A 26622-nucleotide genomic window follows, 5' to 3' on the forward strand; every position below is an offset into this window, starting at 1 on the left:
AGCTCACAAGCACATTGTGAAAGAAAGTTCTCAATGGGTGACTATGATGCTTTACCATGTAAAATATTGAGGAACAAAAGGGCACAAGTGCACTTGGGCACTACCTCCTACTATAGTAGCAAAGCAAGCACTTTTAGATGCAAAAGAGGAAGTAAATTATTCTTCTTAAAGGGAGCTAGGGGATCAAAAGGCAATTTTAGTATGAAGATCTCCATAAATGGCAATTTGAAACACAAATTAATTATTTTCTTTAAAATTTACACATGTAAATTCACAATAGGAGTTTCAATCCTCCACTATAGCACTTCCTTTGAGGCGGTAGTGCCAATAAAAGAGTCTATAATGATAGAGGTAGAGTAAAAGACAATTTGTTTAATGAGTTCCCTCAACACTTAAGCTTCAACAAATACTCGAAAAAAACCAAGTTTGCATTTGCAACGTTGATATGATTAGGCTTAAGGCATGCATAGTGTGAGCCCAACTAATGTGCTAGACCAAGCATAGGAGATTCCTTCATAAGAGAAATTCGTTGCCCAATCTTCCTCAACAAAAACTCCAAGTCATTGTGTGGCTCCAATGAATGACCAAGAGAATGCATTGTCCTAGACAAGATCAGTTTGTCAAATAAAGACGCATGCACCACCTTACTAAAATAAACCTCCAACATAAATGGTTTGTCAACAAAGAGAAGGTGAAGACAACTTCTTACCTTGAGAGTTTCATGGCCTCTAAAACATCATCGATTAGGATTTTATTGTCGGGCATAAGCTGCACATCAAGAACCTTAGTAAGTCGAAACGATGATGATAGATGTACAAAAGATGGAAGCAGATAATCGACTGTCGGTATGACACGATAAAGCTACCTTTACGTCTTCTACAGCCAACGTTTTTTCATCCAGTCTGACGCAGAGTTTAAAAACCGCAGCGTGACCGTTTTCCCCCGATACAGGAAACAAATTTTTATAGATAAAGCTGATCTTTCCATTCTCGCATTCAACTATATCCCAATCACTATAAAACTTAAGGATTGCATTGGAGAGGTCTAGCCTGCAACCATGAAAACAGTGATGGATCTTAAGTCTTGGGAGACGCTAACAATAACCCATGGCACCAACATCAAAACCATACTGAGAGAGCAACATAAATTTCAAACACTCGTGAAGGATGATAAGTTACTTAGTTAGGACATCATGCAGGGATTGTAAACGCTCAAAATACTTCTCCTGCAGCAGAATATCATTTTCTAAGTCCAATATCTGCAACTCATATATTCAACGGCATATTAGTAAGCAGGAAAGCAGTCAATAGCATCTGCATCTCTCTCTCTCTCTCCGACACACACACACACACACACACACACACACAGATTACATGGATGCATACATACATGTTATGTCTGTGTACACACTGTCCACACAACGTCACATACTCACACATCATGAAGAAATTTGATGTACACATACATACATACATATGTATGTATGTGAGCAGACTTTCATATATCCAATCTTACAAATTAAAAGTTTTCAAAAAACAAAGACAGAAAAGAGAGAAAGAGGCATGAAGCACAGCTAAAAGTAAAAAGAAAAAAGTAAGCAAGCAAAACTAAGCTTGTGTTCTCATTAATACTCAAGCAAAAGCTGCCATGTGGGTTTCAAAAGATTTTAGAATCTTAACCCAAAGCTTCCAAAGCTATGAAATCCAAACCAATAACTACAACAACAAAAGAAGAAGAAGAAGAGAAGAAGAAATCTGTGTGTGTGTGTGTGTGTGTGTGTGTGTGTGTGAAAGAGAGAGAGAGAGAGAGAGAGAGGACAATACAATATAATCAGTTAGTTATGAATACAAAAGAAATAACACAAGAAAATAACTATGGGGGCAGGGGGAGGGACTAAAGGATCAAATGACGTTAAGGAGTATAGGGACTGGGCTTTGAAGCTCCCCAACCCAAAAACATAATGACTACAATGTAGAACAAAGCAAAGTTTCTTGATTACTTTTCGTGCAGTAAGATTATTTACTACTTTAAATGCTTGAATCTCTATACATAATCTTCAAAGTTTGAAAACTCCGGGACAAGTCAGTCATCTTGAATCTTGTAAGTCGACTAAGTCCATGAAGAACGATTGGACAAGTTGTGAAAGAGATCAATCGTTGCATAAACACGTAAGGAATACACCACAATCAGTACACATGGAAATACCAATACTTTCCTGGATAAGAATGTCTCCTAAAGTTATAGACAAATTATCTAAAAGAAAGTCCGGCAAACAATAGACATCTTCAGCATCCTTTGTGCACTTTTTCTTTACCAACAAAGACCAAAATATAAGTCTGTTAAAACTCTGCATCATATTTTTGATATCTAAAATCAAAAACTTATGAAACACGCTTTCTGATTCCAAATTTTAAATCTATCTATATTAGTATAGTTGAATTTATGTTGAGCCATCTCACCCTTGAAGAAGAAAGTGACTACTATTGGTGGAGGCATAACCGAGGGAATTTATTCGTTTTGAGTGACCTAGACTTAAAACTGACATTTTCCTATGTGAGAAGAGACCCTCGACACCTAAATATATTTTGACCTGAAACACAAACTTTCAATACTCCTTTCTCAGACACAAATCACTGGAACCAAAAGTTTAAAATTCCATGCCTTCAAAAAAAGCAATGGAAAGAGTTTTAAGTGCCTGAAAGCAAACATTTTGATCAATATAACATGTGTGAGTGCGTATGTTACTAAGATGGCGGACTTCACATGCTCTATCAATGTCTAATGAAAACAAAACATTTGTCTCAATGTCCTCACATTGAAAGGCAATTGAAGGACGACTCCAAATTCATTTATACAATGAGGGAAAAAAAAACTTTTAACTTGAGGTGACCTCAATACAGAACAATGAGAATAGGCCTCAAATAAGCTTTGTAACATGAAGCAACAAGCCAATATCATCCCACAAGATGTCATCCAAAACGAAGTCTCTGAGTCCATGCAAAGTATGTTCTCGCGATTCATCCCACTTAAAAGAAATAACAAGCTGCCTCAAATTAGTTTTCATCTTTAAAACCCACTTCAACATGAATTTGTAAGCAAAGCATGTGTCAAAATACTTCAAGAGATTCTTTAGAGATATCTTGCGAAAAATAATTAAAATATAGAGGTGACAAGTGATGAAAGGGGCAACAAATTACTCATAGGCTCCACCAAATCCAACTTACCGATCTCTTTCAACAGATTATTTGGCCCATGTGCCATGCAAGGAGTGAAAGTAATGTGAGAGTACTCCTGAAGAATCTTTATAATTTCCCTATTGGAGTTCTCACCATCAGAAACAAACTAGATAACATTGTTGGCCCCCACATACTCAATGGCCTCCATCCAAATACTAGCCATTCTCTTGGCTGGCTTTCCCTTCTCCAAATTGTCAATAGCTTGAAAGCTGCCCCCTCTAGAGTATGCAATGATGACCTACGTAGAATTGCTTCTCCTAGTGTCACTCCATCCGTCTCCCGTCAAATGTGACACATCTCAGCCATATGTCTTTGATGGGACCCAAAAGCATGCAGGCTCTGTGGCAGATTTCTTTGTCTCCAAAATTTTGGTGCATAGGGCCTCACAAGAGGGAGAAGCATATGACGATCTAAAGGCTGCAATCATATCTGCAAGCAAGGATCATAGGATTTTACCATTGGTAAATCTGTTCCATAAAAGAAATGACCCAATGCTACTTCTACATGTGCCCTCCTAGAATGCCATGAGACCACAAGGCTAGAATGTATGACTCTCAGGGATAGCCCCACTTATTTGTGCAGATGAAGTTCTACTGCCAAAAAAGGAGGCAAAAATAGAAGGGGAAGCAAGGGTGCTACCACAAATGAAAGAACTTGATGCACCTAGGATCGTGATGCTCGACCTCGAGGATCAAGAGCAAGTTGTGATCCAATACTATTCAACCTCTCTGCAAGTGCCTTCAAACATGTGTGAAAGAGAGGGAGAGAGGGGTGGGAACTCTTCCAGAAAAATGCAGCAAAGGGGATGCAAATTTGCAAGAAAAGGGAGGGGCTGAGAGGGGGGGGGTGGGTTGAGAGGAGAGGTGGAGAGGAGGGGACTGAGAGGACCAGAGCAGTAAGGGTTGGCTGAGAGAAGGGGCCTGAGAGCCTAGAGGTCAAAAGGGGGCTGAGAGAAGACTGGAGAGGCTGACAGAAGGGGGCTGTGAAGAGGGGACTAAGAGGAACGGGCGCAGCAATAGGTGGGCTAAGAGAGGCTGAAAGGAATCGTAGGTGATTAGGAGGGCTGGAGCAGCAAGGGAACACGAAACAGTGCAAAAAAGCCACTGTTTTGCACTTTACGCAGATTCAGTGGGTACGAAGAAGAAACAGCAGCTGGAACGCATTCAGGAAAATGGGAACAGCATTCCCTGGCTTTCTGGGCCTTGTAGACATTGCAGGCATTCCGGGTAGCCCTCCAAAACTGAAACACTGTTCCACATGTTTCGGAAGGGGGAACAACATTACAAGTGTGCTATATGTATGCATGTATGTATGTATATGATGTCCAGTGTCCACAAATGTATGAATATATATGTATCTATGTATGTGCATGTGCATGTCTGTTTGTATGTATGTGTGTACATGTGTATGCATGTGAGCATATAGATATGCATGTACGTATGTACACACGTACATACCCCTAAGCACTTGACTGTTCTGCACCCAATACTTGTTCCCTCCACCACTTGTCAACCGGAAAATTCCCAAGTGTCAATTCACCACTGCTTGTCCCAACTTCCAAACCATTGTCTTCCAAAGAAAATAATTGTCCATGGTTCACCTACCACATTCATTTGCACCCTCTCCCCCAACCTTAGTTTACATAAAACCTTCTTCTGGATCAACCTTCTCCCATCATGTAGTCAATGTTTCCAATGTTTGCCTCCCTGTTAAGTTGTATCATAATGTGAACTTCCACTTCGTTTCAGCCCCATATTTGAACAAGTGCAAGCAAATCTTTTGAATTGAAGCTAAGAAGTATAAATTTAATGCACCACGCACCTTGCTGCCAAACATTCAAGGCATCGTGCAACATGAGGCCAAGTGGGGGTGCAGGGAATAATGCCAAGTGGGTGTGTGGGGGGAAAAGTGGGGTCTCAGAGGAAGGGGAAAAAAAAAGAGGGGGGGGGGGGGAGGGGGAGCAGGGAAAGAGCAGTCTATCAGCTGCCCAAGAGGCAAAGGAAAGCAAACAAGCACCAAGCACGTTTGAAATACAGAGCGCACATGTAAGAAAGCAGTTTGCTATCTTCAACAAGGTTTCTCCCCCTTTGTTTAAAAACACACATATTATTGTAGGTTACTCACCTCAATCTCCATGTTTTCTGCGTTCTTTTGGAGTTCATGAGCCTGCAGATGACTTTTACTGTCGCCACGTTCCAAATCTGCTGCTTCAGTTCTCAAGAGGGCAAGTTCTTCCTCCTGCAACATGTAAAGAACTAAGAGGCCTCTTTCAGAAATCAGAACAGCCACTAGTCATCATGTAGTACATAGTTACCATCAAGGCTACCAGTGCTTACACAGAACAATCCAATGCATCATTCCTCCAAACATCTGAAAAACACAACAATTCTGGGAGTCTAATTGCGTGACTAGAACTTATGATTATAGTTGTATTTTAGAGCTCACAAGATGCGTCTTTGAAATGGAGGGAAACCCTGCAACAAAATAGAAAGATGTGTATTTTATTCATAGATTTCCATCTAGCATCACTATACTCATCCAACAGTCTATTCACATTTCCCATTACATCTTCAGATAAACTCGTGATTTCCAAAACAAGCAATCTTCATGGTTTTAGAAGCAGAGTTCAAGATCACTACCTCATAGCACTAATACTATTAAGCTTTTTATGAATGAAAGAGAAATCAAGAAAAAGAAAAAAAAAGCAGTTCACACACTCCAAGGCCTGCAAGCTCTTTGCTTGTTTGGTGGCATTTACCATAGTAGCCCGACTGTCTGTGTCAGACATAGTGATCAAAGACTAAGCAAGATGAAGGATCCAAGCACTAGAGCATCGCTAACTACCCAGGACCATTAATTAAGCCTCGCTAAGCCAGTTTTCCCTCGTAGACCTAGAAAATGTAGGTCTCACAATGATGTAGCTTAGGACGGACAGGCTTTTCTGGTATTACATGCATTAAAAATATTGGATTGCGACACATTATGTTTTCCACTAAAAATATGAGCACTACAAAGAAGCATGCTATGGTCAGCTACCCTAGTAGTATACCTCTTGCTAAAATCCTTCAGTGAATGGTATCCATCAATGTAGGTTAACATAAGACAAATCCCTGTCTGCATGCCTATTCAGCTCCCTTTGTTCAAGCCCTCACAAGATGGAGGAGGCAGAGACTCACCAGTTCTTTTGTATCAGAGGGGACATCTTTTGATTTCCACGAATGACTTTCCTGATTCAAATATAAGAACACGGTTCAAAATGAGTATCCTTTGAATGGAAGGCAGAAAGAATCAATGAACTATGTACATGCAAGAGAACTCAGAGATTTCCAACCACTGCAAAAAGTGCAGACTCACGATCTGGAGGCTCTTTTGTGGGACTTTTTGCCCCTTCCAACTGCTTATCTGCAGGGATAAATTGAATTTTGTCAGCCGTGTGATTATGTTCAGAGTCCGTCCTGTCCAACCTGAACCAGAATGCACTCAAGCCACCCCAGCTCCCCCACCCCAAAAAAGGAACCTTCTCGTCACAAGATTCAATGCAATTCAAAGTGGTCTCCATCCTTTTTCCAAAGCTCTCCATCTCTGCTCCAAATCACATTTCAAGTGGCACTGTTACTATACACACAGATATGATCCCTAAAGTGAATACATGCGATCAAAAAACAGCATAAGATCACCTTATGTTAGCATACCTGCTACAAACTCGTGAATAAGGGGCTCGATTTCCTGAGATTCTTCAGCAAATCTGGAAGTTGAATCTAAAGCTAGCTTCTGTAAACTCTCCAATTCTTCTTCTGGATCGCAAATAAAAAATGCTCCCAGTTAAACCCTCTTCAAAAGAAGTTAAATATTAGGAAGACAACGGAGATGATGATGAATCAAGAAGGATGGCTTTGCAATGCACACGATGAACAGATCTTCGACACACAGTCTTCATTAACCAAGAATTGGACAGAGGGTTGAGGCCCTCATTTCTCGAATTGTGGTGAAATGGGGCTTTTGGAATGAAAAGCACATAAATTAACTTGCAAGGGGGCTTTCTGGCTGATGCTATGCCCTTACTTGAACATTAGAGGCACACAATTCAATCTGGGACTAGCAGCAACAAATGCAAATGCAAAAATAAATCAGTGAACGCTAATCATCATTGGCAGAACCTACCAGTGGCAGCGCCAGATGTGGAGTCTCCTTCAGAGGCCAGAGAGCTCAGAAAGTGATTTTCAGCTTCCAGCAGTACTATTTCTGACTTCAATCGAGGATGTTTTTCCTGCATGACTACCGAAGCTTGATAGAAACGCGTTTCGGCAAAGACTGGCTTACTTAGTTTCAGACAAACAAGACGTTACCGGCAACTTTGATAGGTCGAGGCTGTCAAACTCTTTCGCAGCTTCCATGATAGCGTCAATCAGCTCCTTGGGCTCGGAGACAGCGGCTCTGGCTTCATGGAGGCCTCTGAGAGACAAAGGCTGGTAAGAGATTGGCTAAATGGAAATAAGGCAAATGCGGGTTTGGTGTGATCGTTAGAAGCGAATGCATCGAAAACCAGTGCGTGGGGAACGAGGGAGGATAAAAAGGGAAACAAATCGGAGAAAAAGAGAGAGGAGAAGAACCTGCGGATGCGCTGAGATTCGATACGCAATTCATGGAGGGATGAATTGGGCATGGAGACGGGGATGTGCTCGAAATCGAGTCGTTTGACGGTGCCCTCTGCAGATCGGGAAGAGGCATGATCCTCCACTCTACCCATTGCTTGCTTGCTTGCTGCTGCACGACGCTAGCCTTCCTACAATTTTTGAATTTTTGAATTTGAGATGACGATGATGATGATAATGCTGCTGCTTCTTCTGCTTTGAAGTTTGATTCCCGCCTTCCCGCATTTTTTGAATTTGAGGCCCCAACGGACATCTCTTTCTTTTTTTTTTTTTGGAACATTCCCACACCACACTCACGCACCCGTGGTCCTCTCGACGGGCACCCCTCCCTCAACGGGTCCACATTTTAACGGCCTATTTCCACCGCTCGACTATGTGTGCACACTCCATTAGCCCCCGTCGCATCATTACCGCGATACGCGCTGGCACTGCTACTCCCAGCTGGCCACGCAGCCAGAGCGTCCCCGAAAGCCTGCATCGTTTATCCGCTCCGTCTACTTTCCCGACTGTCTCTGTCCCTATTTTGGAGTGTCAAATCATGGCCGGTGTGGCCTCAAAGCCAGATATCCCCAACTACCGCCACCGGTGCCCAAACTGGCACCACATTTGCTCATTGTGGAAACAGGTCGTATTCACATGCATCATTATTGAGTACCAGTAGGGGACACATGCATTGCTAGGGCATGTAACTAGTTCTTGGCAACAACAACACACCTTGAAGTAGCAACAAATTCATGTGCATTACACGTGCTTGTGTCACCATCGTACCTTCTCTAAAATTTCTTAAATGCTTCTCAAGAATTTAGAGTTTGTTGGGCAAGGCTTGCTGAGGGAGGCTGCCACATGGCAAGCCCTTCATGCATTGTTTCTTCTTCCTTTTCCTACAAGGGTCCTAAGGGACGGACCTGATTACTTTGTGCTAATCAAGTCCATCCCACCTTTTCCAATTCTTTTGGTCAAATTGACCTGATTAATTAAGCCTTAAGTTGGGTGGTTAGTGCTTGTTAATCTCTTGCTGAGCTCTGCGGATCTATGCACTTGCATGCGGTGTCTTATCGTGCAGGGTTTGTGGGTTTTGGCCTTTGCTGTGCTCTACAAATCTTGAATGGAGAGCTCAAAAATGGTGTCTCTGCGTGTTCTTGAGGAGGGGAGTTTGATGCTTTCAAATCGTCTCTGCATATGATTGTAATTGATAAAGATTCGCTTTTGGCTGGAGCTCATTAGTGTGTGGTTTTGCTGAATTGTGTGTTGGATGAATCGATGAAGAGGAGGATTCGAAATCATATGTGGATGTGATTATGTATAAATGAAGATTCACTTGGCTGGAGTTGATTACATTTGCAGAATTGTATGTGGACGATTTGGTGGAGAGGAGGCTTCGACAACTTCGATCACGATGCACTGAGTTATTAATGTCTTGTAGAGTAGAAGCTGTGCGAGCGGCTGCTGCTTGTGACATCCATCACAGCAATGGCGCGTGTGAGGCAGTTAAAACTAGGGAGGGATGTGTGAAGCGGAATGATCGTTGCGGCGAGGCGAACCTAGCGCGCAACCCCGGCATCGAACACAGGTACGCACCCACCAAATCCAGGCCAAGAAAGGATCCGGGCATCGGTGTTTCATTTGATTTCTCGGGGGGAAACTCCGGACAAACACCCCCTTACAAGTTCAAAGCAGAGAACGCCTGCAAACCGGTTTAGGGTTTACGGTGTCAAGATCGAACATAGTCAAGTTCGCATCATGAGCACAGCGGAGGACCTTGTCTGGCCTGAACCCCTCCCCCACAGAATAACACTCAGTTCGAAATTCGCGTAGCTTTAGACGCTCTTCTTGCTAATGCAAATTCGTATGTGGGATTTTCTTGATTGCAATTGTGAGACATGGAGTTCACACACGTGGGAGCGTTCAGGATTTAGAATTCCATCCTCTGTCAACAGCCGAGCTATTCTTGGCATGGGTTGGAGATAAGAGGGTAAATTGAATTTAAGTAGGGGTGTGTCGTATCAACCAGGTTTGATTTATGGCGAGCTTCTTATGATTTGGAAGCTTCGTTTCGTTCACTTCAGCGATTTTGTTCCCCTATGTTCGCATACCAAGCGTGTTATTGTGATTCCGATACTGAAATGGCTGATTCAAAGGTCCCCTCTCACGTCCAAGTTCTCTGTTCTTCTTGACTGTTAATTCATAGTTTTATAGTTCTTTCTTGTGTGGTCGCTATTCCTATGTGCTTGTTCGTTGAGTGTTGGAGCGTTGAACTGTTGTGGTCTTCTCTGCGTTCAGCCGTATTCTATTCAAGCTCTGCCACCACACTTTGATAGAATAATAAGAGGTACAAAGAGCTATCACGCAGCCTGCTTGCCCATAGCCGAAAGGTTGGCGCCTAAGCATTATAGTTCGATCTTCATTAGTCGTGTGAGAGAAGCTCGATTTGCTGGTTCGGTTGCTTGTATCTCCTTTTTTTGTCACGCTGGCTATTTTTATTTGGCCTGAGTTGGAAGCCTTGTATCTGCCGCTTCATATCTTGCTTGTTGTGTTCGATGTACTTTCCATTTTAATTCAGGAAGCTTTGCAGCTGCCGCTTTGTAAGTTCGTTCCCTTGGATTGTTATAGGATCGCAGATATCGACCTTGATTTCTCCCAATGATTTGTGGAATGGTGTTAGCAGGTTTTATTGTTTAATAAGAGTGATTGTATGCAATTATTTGACGAGTTTATTTCCAAGCGATAATCATAGGGTTGACGTTGTGTCAATCTATTGGTGAAGGGATTGATTGTATTCCTTAATTGCATGCTGTGTCACATAGTGTTGATAATGCATTCTGTGTGGCATAGTGTCAGTCATTGCATACTCATTTAGGAAAAAAAACCCCGACATTTCGTTACAATAGAGTCCTCATACATTATTAGCCATTTTGGTGTGTAAATTACAATCCCTTCATTCAAACTCTATTGTAGATAAGCATGCGATATATTAAGCATCAATTTGTATACAACTTTTGTTTTCTTAAGAGCATCCCATTTCCCTCAACGCAATATTGTCATGTTTGCATGCGACTTTTTCAGGATAATTACAGATTAAGAAGAAGGCATTTCTCTTGAGAATTTAAATGCAACACACAAGTATGAAGAATTTATAATGCATCTCTCATAAATAATTATTGTACTATTATAATACATGACAATATAAATAAACTTTCATATACCTTAAGTTGAAAGTATTTGCAAACTTGTTGAAGAACCTCATTAGTAAGATATTTGGAAGAAATGTTTTGTGTGAATGATTATGTTGAGCATCATCATGTTATATATAAGATAGAATGCCTTCATGATAGGTTAGCGATCCATTATAAGAACATTGCATATATGATCAACGTAAAATAATCATGATATCATAATTGCATGAAGTATGTACTCACACTTACAAAATTTACTTCAAAAGTTTGTTGTCCATGTTTTGATTTTAGTATTTTGTTTGTGAGCAAATAGAATTCTTTATAAAGAAAAGAGAAAGAATGTCCTCTCAATATGAAAATTTGAATTATCTTTCCCAAAAAATAACAATGCAAATTGTAATTGCACACCTTAACATGAGCATTTACCCCTGCAAGTTAAAGGAGTATTCAAATAAAAGGAAAAGATGGACAATAGACATGGAAAGAAGCTTGAAAACCAACTACCTACAAGGACAATCAAAAGCTAAGGATATCATGAATGCTATGCATGAGAAGTATTTGTTCTATAACATAACACCATCTTCCATCAAGCGAAAGATCGCACGGATTAAAAAATGTTCAAACAACTTATATCATCCGAATGCATTCATCGAATAAGAAAATATGGAACAACATATATGATTAGTAAGACTGACACTACCAAGAAAGAAGAGGAAAACAACACTTGATAATAATATCAGGCATGAGAGTTACACATGCATCTTTGGTAATTGCTCCAAACATGTTAAAGTATACTTAAAAGAATTACAAGACACACCTTCATTTGATTGCCTCTTGTGCGAGAGAATGGTTTTCAAAAAATAAAGCATATATGTTACAGAGGAGATATAGCAATGGGTGACAAGAAGAGGAAATTGTACAAACACATTCACACCAAAAGAGTCAAGAATATGCCATGACTATAAAAAGAAGTTAACCAAAATATCTTGCCTAAGTACTTTACACGATCACAAATTTCATTGAATTTCATCATTCCTCCCATCAATGTTCTAAACAACATCGAGGAACGTTTGGTAGCCCCAAGGCTAGCATTCACACGAGTTAGGGAGTTGGGCTTCAATGGACAACTCACTATGATTGGAAGCATTGTGAATGTCTTTGCAAATACATCCAAAGTACAACCTATTTTGCCACGTTTCATAGATGACGAGCACTCAATAGTCATTGGAATTAAGAAGAAAATAGAGTATAAATACACCTATGCAATTGGAAAAGTGCACCCCTATACTATCATGAAAGCTTTAAATTCTATATCAAAACACTATTATAGATGGCCAACAACATTACTATAAATAATGAATGGTATGAGCACATGCTACAAACCAACTTTGACAAAATAAAAGCTTAATACAAGAAGATAATACTAACAATGATGTAGAAGCCTTGTAGAAGTAGGTGACGATATTGAAAGTTGAAACTAACACTTTGATACACAATTTAATATTGTGGAGCAAGTCATAGATTTTGAAACTCAAGTAACTTACATTGCTCCTTCAAAAAATCAAAAGCCCCTAGGAGTTTTCAAAGACAAGCATAGTGAAGAATTAAATATTCCCACACTTTACTTTGGGTTTTCATGGTCAATTGGGAATCCTAGACTAACATATTTAGACATAGTCAAATGGGAACTAATGCATAAGTCTTTGAAATCTGCTCACAATATTGCAAATTTATGACCTTTAGACTTTTGAGTGATGGAGACGAAGGATGATGGTGATGGAGACAGAGGTGGTGCTTTCGAGGGTGATGTCCAGTTTGGTCACCCTCGCTCCTCAACTCCCATCAATCCCCTAGACATCCCTTTCCATTTGCATGCGTCGCGTGATTTCCTGACTAAACTCCCGCGAGCTTTTTTGGATCATGCGCCCTTTTGCTTGACAGACGAGATCAAGGTCGACGACGAACTCTGACTTCTTGCTTTGTCACCAAGCCTTCCGGATGAATGCTCTGCCCTCCCACCAAGATATGGAGCTCTTGCCAGTACCATAGGAGGTTGAGGAGGAAGAGAAAGAGGTGTTGTGTGCCCCTCTTATGCGCTTGCAGCTTAGAAGCCACGGGGGGGCTTCTTTAGCTTTCCCCCAAGATTGTGTTTTGCTCTTAGCACTACTGGTGCAAATGGGCCTATGGCCACAAGAGAGATACTCAAAGCCTCAACCACTCTTTCTCCCCAGCGCAGATATAAGAGTGGAGACACTGGTGAAGACCGAATTTTGTCAGGAGCCCTTGGAAGGACAGCCTAGTATCCAAGTAGCTGAGCAGTGCATGGAAGGGAGGAGAGAAGTCTCCAACCCCGCTTCTACCAGTGAAGGAGGAACCAAGCATGGAGATAAATTTGGAGCCCCTAGAGAACATGCTGACCCGAATAGAACCAGACCTCCCACAGTCAGTGGAGATACTCCAAGAAGAAAAGACGGATGATCAAATCACAACTATTCTAAGCAGACTCTATGTGAGCAAGGGCTCTATGCGCCCCAGCAAGGAGAAAACTGAAGGTGTCACACCACCAAAAATCTCAAAATCTGGACATGCTGCACAACAAGATGCTAGTAGAGCACAACAGCTTGATGGAGAGGGTGAAGCTACTGGAGCAGGTAAAACAATAATGGCTTTCCTAGATGACTCATTGTTGCATGACTCTGTGCTATGGTTGCGCACACATACTCTAGTCAATTTTTTGCCTGGGGTTAGACCCCCATTAGCCTTTATAGAGTCCTGGATAAGAACAAACTGGGTTGGAAAGGGTATGAATGTTCTAAATGTGAGGTTCTTAAAGAAGGGCTTCTTTGTCTTTCTATTTGAGAAGCCTAAGATGGTTGCAAGAGCCATGCAACATGGTCTGTGGACCATTAGAAATCAACCCCTATATCTAGAGTGGTGGACTAAGGAATTCTCCCTTAATGCCCCTAGGTCTACTAGAATCCCTATTGTGTGTGGGTAGAACTCCCTAACCAACCCTTGTATATGTGCAATCAACTTTCCTTTCTTTAATGTGGCTTGGGAGAAGTGGTGGGAGTAGAATAGGAAAATTTCATTAATCCTAGAGGTAATCCTTAGATGCATTAAGATGGATATAGCTGAGGAGATGCCCAAGACCTTTACCATTCTTAATAGAAATGGTAGCATATATAGGGAGCAATATTTGACTTATAAGGACCTTCCCCATTCTTGTTTTTTGTGTGGTATATCCACTCTTGTGGTAAAAAATTGTCCCATGAATAGGGGCAAGACCAAAGAACCCCCGTGTGGTCAAGCAAGCTGCCACTACTGAAAGGTGGGTTCCTAAAACACAAGCTCCAATGATAATTATCTTGAAGATTAGGTTGTCATCAGAAAGAGTGGAAAAGACAAGGGTTCTAGAGTTTTCAGATTCAGCAAACAAGAATCCTTTTGAACCTCTCAGAGATAAAGAAGATGCCATAGAAAATAGCAGCAAAATCAGTCAAGAGGACAATATGGTGATAGAAGCTGGATGGTCAAAAGAATTTGAAGATGATGTCAATAGAGAGGATGCTATGGAAGAGAGTGAAGAGGAATCAGAAAAAGATCAATTGAAGGGTACTCTTGTCAGCACAGCTAATCAAGATGACTCTAGCCAAGGTAAGGCCTTCACCGTGGTTCAACACAAGAGGAGGCAATCCAAAGCTGCCACAGTCCAAGTGAACAGCCCCAACCCCAGGGCTAAAAAGGGTCAAAAAAAGAATGTCAGATAAAGTGTTTACCTTCTTGACTCTTAATGCTAGAGGGTTAATGGATCCTGGTGGGAGTGAGGAACTAGTGAGGGCTAATTCTTTATCACCTCTCTTTCTAGCATTACAAGAAGTCAAGGCTTGTGGGAATATTCTAGAAACTAGACTAAAAGCTATAGATAAAAGAAGATTATGGTTTTATACTTCACATGTGGAGGGTAAAGGTGGGATAGCCATTGGTGTCCTATCTCACTACAAGGATGGTATCACTCAAGTCATTATAGATGATCACAACAAATGGGTAATGCTAAAATGTCTCATTAAGGAAATTAATTTCTTAGTAGTTTCTTTCTATGCCCCTAATTCTGTAGTGAAGAGAAAAGGATTATGGGAATCTTTACAATGTGCAGATGGTAATTGTTTTACTATGGGAGATTTTAATATGGTGGAATGCAAGGCAGACAAGTGGCTTGAAAAGGGGACATGCATCAGAGGTACTGAGCTACTATCTTGGGAGGATTGCAAGGAGCACTGGCAATGGGTAGATGTGGGAACATCTAGTGATGATTTCATTTAGTGCAACAGTCAAGTAGGAGACAATAGAAGGGAGGCCAGACTGGACAGGTTCTATGTTTCTTAGGGATTGCTGAACAGTCATTTATCCTTAAAAGTAGAAACCTTCTCTTCTCTAAGTTTGTCAGGCCATAAACTTGTCTCAGTTAGATGTGACTTTGGGCCTACTGGTGTTAGGGGCTCCTCTTGGTTTAAAGCTGATCCAAAGCTTTTCTTATTAAAGAATGTTCAATCTCTGATTGGGAAGGCTTGGCAAAACGCTTTTCCCAAGCACACTTTTGCTTCAGAAGCTTGGGCTTTGGTTGTCCATGATACTCAAAACATACTAAAAATAGCTAGAAAGAGAAGGGCTAAGATCAGGACGCAAAGAATGGATTTAATACAAAACAATGTCAAAGTCCTAGAACAAAAAGATAGAACAAGAGATACAGATGCCCAAAAGGATCTTGTTAATGCTAAAAAGGATCTCAGGAGGTAGGAGTAGATCAGATTAAATGACTCCAAGATTTATTTTAGAGATTGGTGGGCAGGGAGGATAGACAGACCCACTAAGGAAACATTTAAACTAATTAGAAGAAAGAAAGTACAGGAGGAGATCCCTCTTCTTAAAAGAGCAGACGCCTCTTTGTTCTGCAACTACGGAAGAGAATATTCAATTTATCCAACAACATTTTAAGAATTTGCTTTCTACTATAGTTACTTCAAATGAGGACACCTAGAGAGCTAGACAATTATGCCAAATTATAAGGGAGAAAGCTGTCAAGCAGTTTGATCTACCCTATCTGGAGAGGCCTTTTACATTAGAGGAGCTGAAGGAAGCAGTTTCAGCTATGGTAGAGGGCAAGACACCAAGTGAACATGGGCTGCCTATTGAGTTTTACAAGAGTTTCTGGGAGCTGGTTGGCCCTTATCTTTTGCTACTATGGCAAGAAAGTTTGGGTAAAGGTGCTCTCCCCCTTCATATTAATGGGGGAATTATTGAACTGATCCCAAAAGAGGGCCCCAAGGATGAACTTAAAAATTAGAGACCTTTAACAATGTTAAACTGCAGCTACAATATTTTTGCAAAAGCTCTTGCTCATAGATTACAAAGTAAGATGAAAGAGTGGATTCTTTTTTTAAAAAAGGGGTTCATTAAAGGACGTCACCTTCTTGAAGCCATAATCAACATCTGGGAAGGGTGTCAGTATGCTCATGAATCTAGACAAGATATATGTTTCCTTAAAGTTGATTTTGATAAGGCATATGACAGATTGGAATGGGATTTCTGTGAAGAGAGTGGGAGAGAAGTAAGGAGTCTCACTTGCAGCTTTCTCACATACACAATGGGGGAATACACACAAAGGTGGAGGCTGAAAACAGTTTTCCTTTTCTTCTTTGTTGTGAAAGCCAAAAGAACTCTCTTAGTACAAAAGGAATAGGTGAACCTATATGTGGGTCTCAAACCAAACTCAGCTAACCTAGGTGGCATACTAACTGAGCCACTAACTAGAGTACATAAAGATAGCTGTCATCCAACTATTATTCATGGGCGGTGTACCAACCACATTTGCAGCTAACAAGTCGGTGACATAAATGCACAATGGTCACCCTGGCATATCGTGAGTGGAGCTCGATATCTCAACACTCTCCCTCGAGCTCACACCAAGCAGGTCTTTCAACTTGCATAGCTTTTCTACACCCAATGCCTTTGTGAATATGTCAGCTACCTAATCCTCTGTGCTGACATAAACTAGATCAATAAAACCTACTAGAACCTTCTTCCGTACATAGTGATAATGCACCTCAATGTGCCTTGTTCTAGCATGATAGACTGGGTTATTTGCCAAGTGTATACTGCTCATGTTGTCACAATAAATGACAACTGGCCCATCTGTAGACTGATGCATATCATAAAGTAGCTTATGCAACCAAGCTGCCTCACATGCAGCCATTGCTGCACCCCTGTACTCAGCCTCTGTGCTCGATAAGGCAACTGTAGGCTGTTTCTTGCTGCTCCAAGTGACTGCAGCACTCCTAAAAGAGAACACATATCCACTGGTAGATTGTCTATTAGAAATACTACCAGCCCAATCAGCATCAGTGTATCCATGCAACTGTATCTGAACCCTAGTCTTAAAAAATAGTCCATACTGCAATGTGGACTTCACATACCTCAGTATATGTCTAGCCGCATCAAAATGCGGTTTCCTTGGAGCCTGCATAAACTGACTTACCAACCCAACAGCATAGCTCAAATCTGGCCAGGTAATAGTCATATAAATCAAACTTTCTACTATGCGTCTGTACATAGTAGGGTCTTTCAGAAGCTCACCTACATCTGCGCTCAACTTCACATTCTGCTCCAAAGGAACTGAAATAGGCTTACAGCCTGTCATCCCATATTTGGATAGCATGTCCAATCCATACTGCCTCTGCAAGAGCCATATCCCACTTGTGGATCTAATCACCTCAATGCCCAAGAAGTAACGCAGCTCTCCCAAATCCTTCATTTCAAACTTCTACTTCAATAGCATTTTCACATGAAGGATATCTTCATCACTATCACCTGTGATGATCAAATCATCAACATAAATGACAAGCAGCATAATGCCTTTCTCTGTTTTTCTCACATAAAGTGAGAAATCTGCCTTGGAAATCTGAAAGCCAATAGTGACAAGATGCTGTCCTATCTTGTCAGACCATGCTCTGGGTGCTTGCTTCAAGCCATACAAGGCTTTCTTTAACCTGCAAACAAACTCAGGATGAACAGCATGAACATAACTTGGTGGCTGCTCCATATAGACCTCTTCTTGCAAATCACCATGCAAGAAAGCATTCTTTACATCCATCTAATGTAAAGACCATCCCTTTGATGCAGCCATAGCAATGATTGCTCTTACGGTTGCCATCCTTGCAACTGGACTGAATGTTTCTTCATAATCAATGCCATATGTCTATGCATACCCCTTGACAACTAATCTTGCCTTGTATCTGTTCACCGAACCATCTACATTGTGCTTCACCTTATAAACCCACTTGCAGCCAATTGCATTCTTGTCTTTAGGCAAAGGCATCAATTCCCATGTAGCATTTGCTTCCAAGGCATCCATTTCTTCATCCATGGCTTTCTCCCATTTTTCTTTTCCCATGGCTTGCTCAAAAGAAGTGGGTTATGGTTCATATATCACTTTGACCATATAGGCATAGTGAATGGCTGTAAATCCATCACAGTAGCATTCAACATTGCTGTTTGCATTTTGGCCTCTCTGCCATCCACCACGACCTCTTTGGCCCCCCCTATTTACGCATCTATCGACGTGTCTACAGACCCGTGTCTATATAACAAACAGATGCGCCTATAGATGCCTTGCTAGAAATACCTAGCTCTGGTAGACCTGCGCAAAATAGGCTCACTACCAAGTGCTCTCAAAACATCCCTTGTCTTCCTTACTTCAGGTGTAACAATAGAAGGAATACCCAACTCATCATCAAGGCTCTGTTCTGAGCCACTGGATTCACCATCCACATAAGAGTGACCTGCATTCACATCAACCATGGGCTGATCTACTTTCTCTTTTCGTTTTTGTGATACTTGCACATCACTATCTGCATTGCTTTGAGGAGATCCTCCGGATCTCAATCTGCCTGTCCATGGCGAAGTATGTGAACCACTGCTAGAGGACACTACAAGTCCACTAATATTTTGTGATTGTTGTTGTGAATTCTGTGTTGCATTACCATTTTGTGCATCTACATCATCAATCACATTTATTGGTTTATACCAGCTGCTCATCTCATCAAAAACAACATCTCTGCTCACTGTAAACTTACGAGTAGAAGGGTTATAGCATCTGTACCCTTTCTGCTGCAGAGAATAACCAATAAAGATGCACTTCTCAGCTTTTGGATCCAACTTGGATCTCAACTCATCTGGCACATGAACATAGGCAACGCAACCAAAAACTTTCAAATGAGAAATATCTTGTTTCCTACCAGTATACCTCTCCTTTGGAATCATGCCATGTATTGCGGCAGTGGGAGTCCTGTTCATTATGTAGATTGCTGCAGCAACTGCTTCAGCCCAATAATAATCTGGTAGGTCTTTTTCGTTGAGCATGGCATAAGATACCTCTCCAATATGCATGTTTTTCCTTTCTGCAAGTCCATTTTGCTATGGGGTATGACTGCATGAATATTGCTACTTTATGCCATGCTCCTGCAGGAACCTTGCAAACTCATTTGAGAGGTACTCTCCCCCTCCATCTGACCTTAGGCATTTTATTTGCAGGCCTCTTTCTTTTTCAACCATAGCTTTAAAAGCTTTGAAATGGCCAAACACTTCACTTTTCTTTTTCATAGAATACACCCAAACTTTTCTGCTGTAGTCATCAATAAAAGTGATAAAATAATGACAGCCTCCAATAGATGCAACTTTAATAGTCCACACATCAAAGTGGATTAATTCCAATGGCCTCTTACTCTCTTGAATGTACCTTATGCATTTCTGCAACCTTGAACTTAGGCAATCTTGCAACAATATTTTGGGCCTACATTAATTTAAGTCGGTGTACATTAACATGACCAATTCGTTTATGCTAGATATCAATATCTGCAACTACACCGGTCCCATGTGCAAACATTGCTGCACTCAATTCAGGCATGTCTACATCCAACGTAAACATCTTGCCCTTCTTCTTCCCTTTTGCTATCAAGCGACCTTTATTTTTCATATCCTCAACAAAGCATCCATGAAGATTAAATCTGACCTGCAAGCCCTGCTCAACCATTTGACCAACAGAAACCAGGTTCTTGGTGATATTCGGGACATGAAATACATCAGACAGGTATTTCTTTTTCCCATCCTGCATAGACAAAGGAATTTTACCAATCTCCACAATAGGATGTGCAATATCATCACCAGTCTCCACAAATCCTGGCCTTTCCATTTTCCTTGCATCCTGCATCCATTCTGCATGACTTTGTCATGTGGTTTGACACACCTGAGTCAACATACCACACATCATTGCTTTCTTCTGCACTTGTCATAGAATTGGTCATGTGCTGCACCATAAACAAATGCTCATTTCTGTCATCACCCTATCTACTAGAGGATGCATAATTGCCTTGCTGCAATTTTTCAGTCATGATGTCATTCTGCTTTTTATAGTAGTCTTCCATGTGTCCCATTTACCATAGTAGTAGCATTCAACATTGTTGTTTGCATTTTGGCCTCTCTTCCATCCACCATGACCTCTTTGGCTCCCCCTGCCTCTAAAGTTACCACATCCTCCTCCATAGGACTGGTTTTCTTGAATTTGCTGCATATTTTGATTTCTGCCATGGCCTCCAGACCAGTGGCCTATCTACCTCTGCCTCTACCTCTTCCAGCATTTGAGTAGAAGACAGTTTCTTTTGAAGTTCCTCCTGAAGAAGATGCACCACCATTTCTCTACTCTTCAGAAATTAGAAGAGCAATTAACTCCTCAAAATCAGGAAAATTCTCACAAATGGCAATGGATGTCCGGAATTGTGCATAATCCTTTCCTAGACCATTCAAGGTCACAGAAACTAAATCATCATCTTCCACTGCCGACCCAATAGAAGCAAGTGCATCTGCAATCTTCTTCACCTTCATGTGGTAGTCATTGATGCTCATATTTTCTCTTTGCACATTATGCAACTCCTGCTTGAGCTGCATTTTCCTGGCTTGCGTATTTGTGCTTTACATTTTTGTTAAAGTATCCCATGCCTTCTTCGGCGTGCTTGCATCCTGAATATGCACAATCATAGAATCTGAAGTACTGATAGACAGCCAGTACATAACTTTTCTGGCTCTCTCATGCCAGCCTCCTTTAAATGCATGCAACTCCTGTTGATTGGGAACATTAGGAATGACTGGTTCTTGTTCAGCTCTAGTAATGAACTCCCAATAGCCTTTTCCCTTAAGGAAATTCATCATTCTAAACTTCCATGCTTGGAAGTTGTTCTTGTCAAGCTTTTCAGTGACTATCTGTGAAAGAGCATCAGACGCCATTACAAGACACTGCAAAAATATGATGTCACTGCAAAAAACACAACTGCCTCACAAGGGCAAATCTGCAAAACTGACGAAAGTGGTATTTGACCATACAGTCACTTCCTAGTGATGATTTTGCATCAACAGGCAATAAGAATGATTCTGTCACTCCCGATATCTCTACGCACATGCATACGATGCAATTTCTACGATAACTTTTCACCGACCTACAGAACAATGGTCGCATAGCAAAAACAGGACACTTTTTTGAGTGCATGCGGAAAACTTCTGCCACTAAAACGGGCCCCGAAATGGCCTCGAATAAAAAATATAATGTCACAAAATGGGCTCCGAAATGGCCTCCCAATAGCATATACTGCCCCTCTCGCCACACTGCGAAAGGCGTCCCAATCTAAGATAGTGCACTCTTGCACTTTAGAGATTTGCTCCCAAACTCGAAAAAGGAATGCAACACTGATCCTCTTACTAAGACACCGCGAGCTTGGTTTGCTTTCTTGAGCTCCTTACCATAAACCGAGCTTTGATACCATGTGAAGATAGTGGGAGAGAAGTAAGGACTCTCACTTGCAGCTTTCTCACATACAGAATGGGGAAATACACACAAAGGTGGAGGCTGAAAACAGTTTTCCTTTTCTTCTTTGTTGTGAAAGCCAAAAGAACTCTCTTAGTACAAAAGGAATAGGTGAACCCAATATGTGGGTCTCAAACCAAAATCAGCTAACCTAGGTGGCATACTAACTGAGCCACTAACTAGAGTACATAAAGATAGCTGTCATCCAGCTATTATTCATGGGTGGTGTAGCAACTGCATTTGCAGCTAACAAGTCGGTGACATAAATGCACAACGGTCACCTTGGCATATCACGAGTGGAACTCGATATCTCAACAATTTCTTCATTCAATCTCTACAAGACATGGATCTGGTTCCATTCTTTGTCTCAAATGTCAAGCTCCTCACAAATGCTTCAGCTAAAGTTAATGTCAATGGGAAGATGAGTATTCCTTTCTTATTTTAAAGATCAATCAGATAAGGATGCCCTTTGGCTCCTCTTCTATTTGCTATAGCAGCAGATGCTCTGGGTTGTGGCTCCTTAGAAGCCAAATCCAAGAGGGAAGTCTCCAAGGGATTGAGCTTATGAATGGTAAACAACTTATCTGTCAACAGTTTGCAAATGACACTACACTTACCCCTAGAAATACTGAGCAAGATGTCAAGTGTGTGATGGACTGTCTTGATGTTTTTTGTAAAGCTTTAGGATCTTTAATTAATCATTCCAAACTAGGGTATGATACCCTCAGTGGCAAGGAACAAGGGGTTCTTCAATAGCTGGGATGTCTTAAAATCCAAAAGGGAATAGTTTTTAGACTTTTGGGCATTCTAATGGGCTTTGATATTACAATGAAACAAAGGTGGGATTGGGTCTTAGACAGGTTTTAAAAAAAGTTGATAAGTGGAGAAGCTTCCAGGCAAACTTGGCTGGGAGGAGGGTACTAAACCACTATCTTTACCCTATAACTATATTTTATCTCTCTTGCTAGTCTCCATCTAAATCTTGGCTTGATAGATTCATTAGATTGTGTAGATCCTTTTTGTTGGGAGGAAGCAACAAATTCTCCAAGGTAAGATGGAGTTACTGCATTCAGCCTAGGGAAGAAGGGGGGCTAGGTGTTATAGAGATTTCAGTTGTGCTACCAAAAAACTTTCTGCTACTTGGATAATCAAAGCTCTTCTAAATCCAGAAGATGATTGGGCTCAGCTTTTATTGAGAAATGTGAGACACATCAGACCCTATAGGGCTCCCAAATGGAGAAACTATCCTCTTACTTCATATATTCAACCCTGAACCTTGCAAGACCAAAGGAAGCTTATTGTGGAAGTCTATTTGGTGCGCATTTAAAGGGATAAAAGCTTTTCTGCAATTCTTTGGTAAAGGGGCTTTCATGGCCATTGAGTCAGTATGGGTCTCAACAATATTCAAAAGCTGTATACTGATAGATGAACAGTTGATTATGGAAGCTGGTCTTTTTAAGAAGGGGATTCAATCTTGGGGGTAGTCAGAGAACTTTTCATATGGAAGACATGGCAGGAAATTAGAAGGGAATTTTCCCTCACCAATCAAAATCAAGGACTCGTCATGGGGAGATTGGAATTATGGAAGGAAGAAATTAGTTGGAAAGGAGGTTCTATCCTATGTATGCATAAAGAATTCAGTTGGGTAGGATGTTCTTCCATACTTCCAATACCCGGCTCCTACTGCTGACATGGTGTTGAGATATCAAGCTCTACCCCCGATACATCTCCTGGATGACTATCATTTATGTCACCGCCTATGTTAGTTGTACTCGTGGTGTAGTTAGACTACCACGTATGTTTTTGGTTTGGGTTCACATATGAACCACGTATTCTAGGTTTTGACATATAGGGTATTTCCCTCTTCTATTGTATTGTTGTTGTGTGCAAAAGTGAAGAAAGGCTTCACCCTCCAACCTTGTGTCCTCTCTCTTTTGTGTGTTGTGAAGAAAGCTGCACTTGAGTCTCCTATCTCTCTCCCTCATTCTTTACATGGTATCAGAGCCTTGTTCGTGGTAAGGAGCTCAAGAAAGCAAGCCAAGTTTGTGGTGTCCTGGTAAGAGGACCAGTGTAGCTTTCCTATTTCGAGTTTGGGAGCAAATCTCTGTAGGTAGCACAGCCAGAAGTGCAGGAGTGCACTGTTTCAGATTGAGAGGCCCTTCGCGGTGTGGCAAGAGCGCAGTATATTATTTTTTTGATTTGAGGTCGTTTCGGGGCCCGTTTTGAAGGCGGAAGTTCTTCGCAGGCACTCAGAAAAAGCCCCTGTTTTTCGCTGTGCGACCACTGCGCGGCTAGTCGGTGGAAAGGTGCCACAGAAATTGCATCGTATGCCTGTGTGCAGAGATATTGAGAGTTGCAGATTCATGCCTGTTGTCTGTTGATGCAAAATCGTCACTAGGAAGTGACTGTGTGGTGAAATACCACTTTCGTCAGTGTTGCAGATCTGCCCCTGTGAGGCTTTTTGCAGAAGTTTTGCTATTTGCCCTTTTGAGGCATTTGCTGTGTTTACAGGTTGCTGTTGCAATTCGTGATTTGTAAAATGTCTGAGAATCTGTCTACCATTGTCAGTGAGAAGCTTGACAAGAACAACTTCCAAGCATGGAAGTTCAGGATGACAAACTTCCTTATGGGAAAGGGAGTTTGGGAGTACATCAGTGGTGAAACTGCAGAACCAGTGTTGGGTGCTACTCCCACTCCTGCTGAATTGAAGGCCTTTAAAGAATGGCATGAAAAAGCCAGAAAATGCTTGTATTGGCTGTCTGTTAGCATTTCAGATTCTATGATTGTGCATATACAGGATGTAGAGACACCTAAGGAGGCATGGGATACATTGGTGAAGCTGTATAGCACAAATACCAAAGCACGAAAGATGCAGCTAAAGCAGGAGTTGCACAATGTGCAAAGGAAAAATCTGAATATAAATGAGTATTCCTTGAAGGTGAAAGGCCTTGCAGATTCTCTTGCCTCCATTGGAGCACCTGTTGATGATGAGGACTTAGTGTCCGTGACCTTGAATGGTCTTGGGAAGGATTATGCACAGTTTCGGACATCCATTGGAGTCCGTGAAACATTTCCTGATTTTCAGGAACTTATTGCTCTCTTGTTGAGTGAAGAGCAAAGGAATGGTGGTTCATCCACCTTAACTTCTCAAGAGACTGCTTTCTACTCGAATACAGGTAGAGGCAGGGGTAGAGGAAGAGGCCGTTTTGGTGGCCGTGCAGGAAATCAGAACCAACAGCAACAACAGGAAAACCAGTCCTATGGAGGAGGACGTGGTAGTTCTAGAGGCAGGGGGAGCCAAAGAGGCCGTGGTTCATGGCAAAGGAACCAGCAAGTAAATAGCAGCACAGAATGCTATTATTGTGGAAAGCCTGGACACAAGGAGAATACATGCTATAAAAAGCAGAATGACATCAAAAGTGGGAAGTTGCAGCAAAGCAACTATGCATCATCAAGTGGGCATGGTGATGACAGAAATGAGCACCTTTTTGTGATGCAGCATATGGTTAACTCCATGTCAGGAGATGCTGCAGCTTGCAATGATGTTTGGTATGTTGATTCAGGTGCCTCTAACCACATGACCAGTCATGGTGAGTGGTTTCATGATGTTAGAAATTTGGATAAGCCAGGTTATGTTGAAACAGGTGATGATACTGCGCACCCAATTATGCAGGTTGGTAAAGTGCCATTGGCTATGCAGGATGGCAAAACGAAGTACTTGGCAGATGTACTTCATGTTCCAAAAATCACTAAGAACCTGGTTTCAGTTGGCCAGATGGTTGAGCAAGGTCTGCAGGTTAGATTTAATCCTAATGGATGCTTTGTTGAGGACTTGAAAAATAAGTGCCGCTTGGTTGCAAAAGGCAACAAAAATGGCAGAATGTTCACCTTGGATGTTGATATGCCTGAAGTGAAAGCCGCTATGTTTGCAGAATGGGGTTGCAGAAAGGAAGAACAGGCATATTGCAGAAGTAGGACGGGCGATCCTAAATGAGAAAAACATGCCTGATTATTTTTGGGCTGAAGCAGTAGCAACTGCTGTTTATATTATGAACAGAACCCCCACTGCAGCTGTCCATGGCATGACGCCTGAAGAAATGTATACAGGCCAAAAACCAGATATTTCTCACTTGAAGGTATTTGGTTGCATAGCTTATGTTCATGTTCCTGATGAGAAGAGAATAAAGCTGGATCCAAAGGCAGAAAAACGCATCTTTATTGGATATGCTCTGCACCAGAAAGGGTATCGCTGTTATAACCCTTCCACCCGCAAAATGCAAGTGAGCAGAGATGTTGTTTTTGACGAAATGAGCAGCTGGTATGCACCAACTGTTATGGTAGGAGATGCAGATGTAGGAAATGGGAATGCTGCAATAAATGCAGAGCAGCAATCTCAAGCCTTGAGTGGACCTAGAGAGTCCTCTACTAGTGGATCTAATGCATGGACAGGGAGATTGAGATCTAGTGAATCGTCACATGGCAGCCCTGATAGTGTTGTGCAGGTATCACATAAGGGAAAAGAAAAAGTAGACCATGCTCCAGTGTTTGATGTGTCTGCTGGTAGCTCTCATGTTGATGGAGAGTCAAGTGGCTCTGAAATGAGCCTTGATGAGGAACTTGGGATTCCTTTTGTTGTTACACCTGGTGCAAGG

At 41.5% G+C, this 26622-nt stretch overlaps 1 protein-coding gene across 1 annotated transcript; it reads right to left on the reverse strand.

Moving 5' to 3' along the window:
- Positions 1–265: 265 nt before the first annotated feature.
- On the reverse strand, positions 266–8040 carry LOC147881092 (uncharacterized). The gene is made up of 11 exons (XM_087402334.1): positions 7847–8040; positions 7583–7688; positions 7398–7503; positions 6929–7030; positions 6568–6818; positions 6413–6463; positions 5361–5474; positions 1179–1258; positions 866–1049; positions 710–768; positions 266–602 (listed from the first exon to the last, which is right to left on the reverse strand). Exons 1-11 carry the CDS (start codon positions 7981–7983, stop codon positions 482–484), a joined length of 1311 nt encoding a protein of 436 aa, XP_087258460.1. The 5' UTR covers positions 7984–8040; the 3' UTR covers positions 266–481.
- Between the last annotated feature and the right edge of the window lie 18582 nt (positions 8041–26622).

The sequence above is a fragment of the Dipteris shenzhenensis genome, chromosome 31 (assembly GCF_047967505.1).
Source record: "Dipteris shenzhenensis isolate YYH24624 ecotype China chromosome 31, Dip_SZ_1.0, whole genome shotgun sequence".
NCBI lineage: Eukaryota > Viridiplantae > Streptophyta > Polypodiopsida > Gleicheniales > Dipteridaceae > Dipteris > Dipteris shenzhenensis.

Excerpts from the sequence above, each read along its gene's own strand:
- LOC147881092 (XM_087402334.1), bottom strand. The coding sequence starts at position 7,983 with ATGGGTAGAGTGGAGGATCATGCCTCTTCCCGATCTGCAGAGGGCACC. Across the intron at positions 5,475-6,412 it reads CCTCTGATACAAAAGAACTG|GAGGAAGAACTTGCCCTCTT; the intron begins GTGAGTCTCTGC and ends TACATGTTGCAG. Across the intron at positions 1,259-5,360 it reads CAGAAAACATGGAGATTGAG|ATATTGGACTTAGAAAATGA; the intron begins GTGAGTAACCTA and ends TATGAGTTGCAG.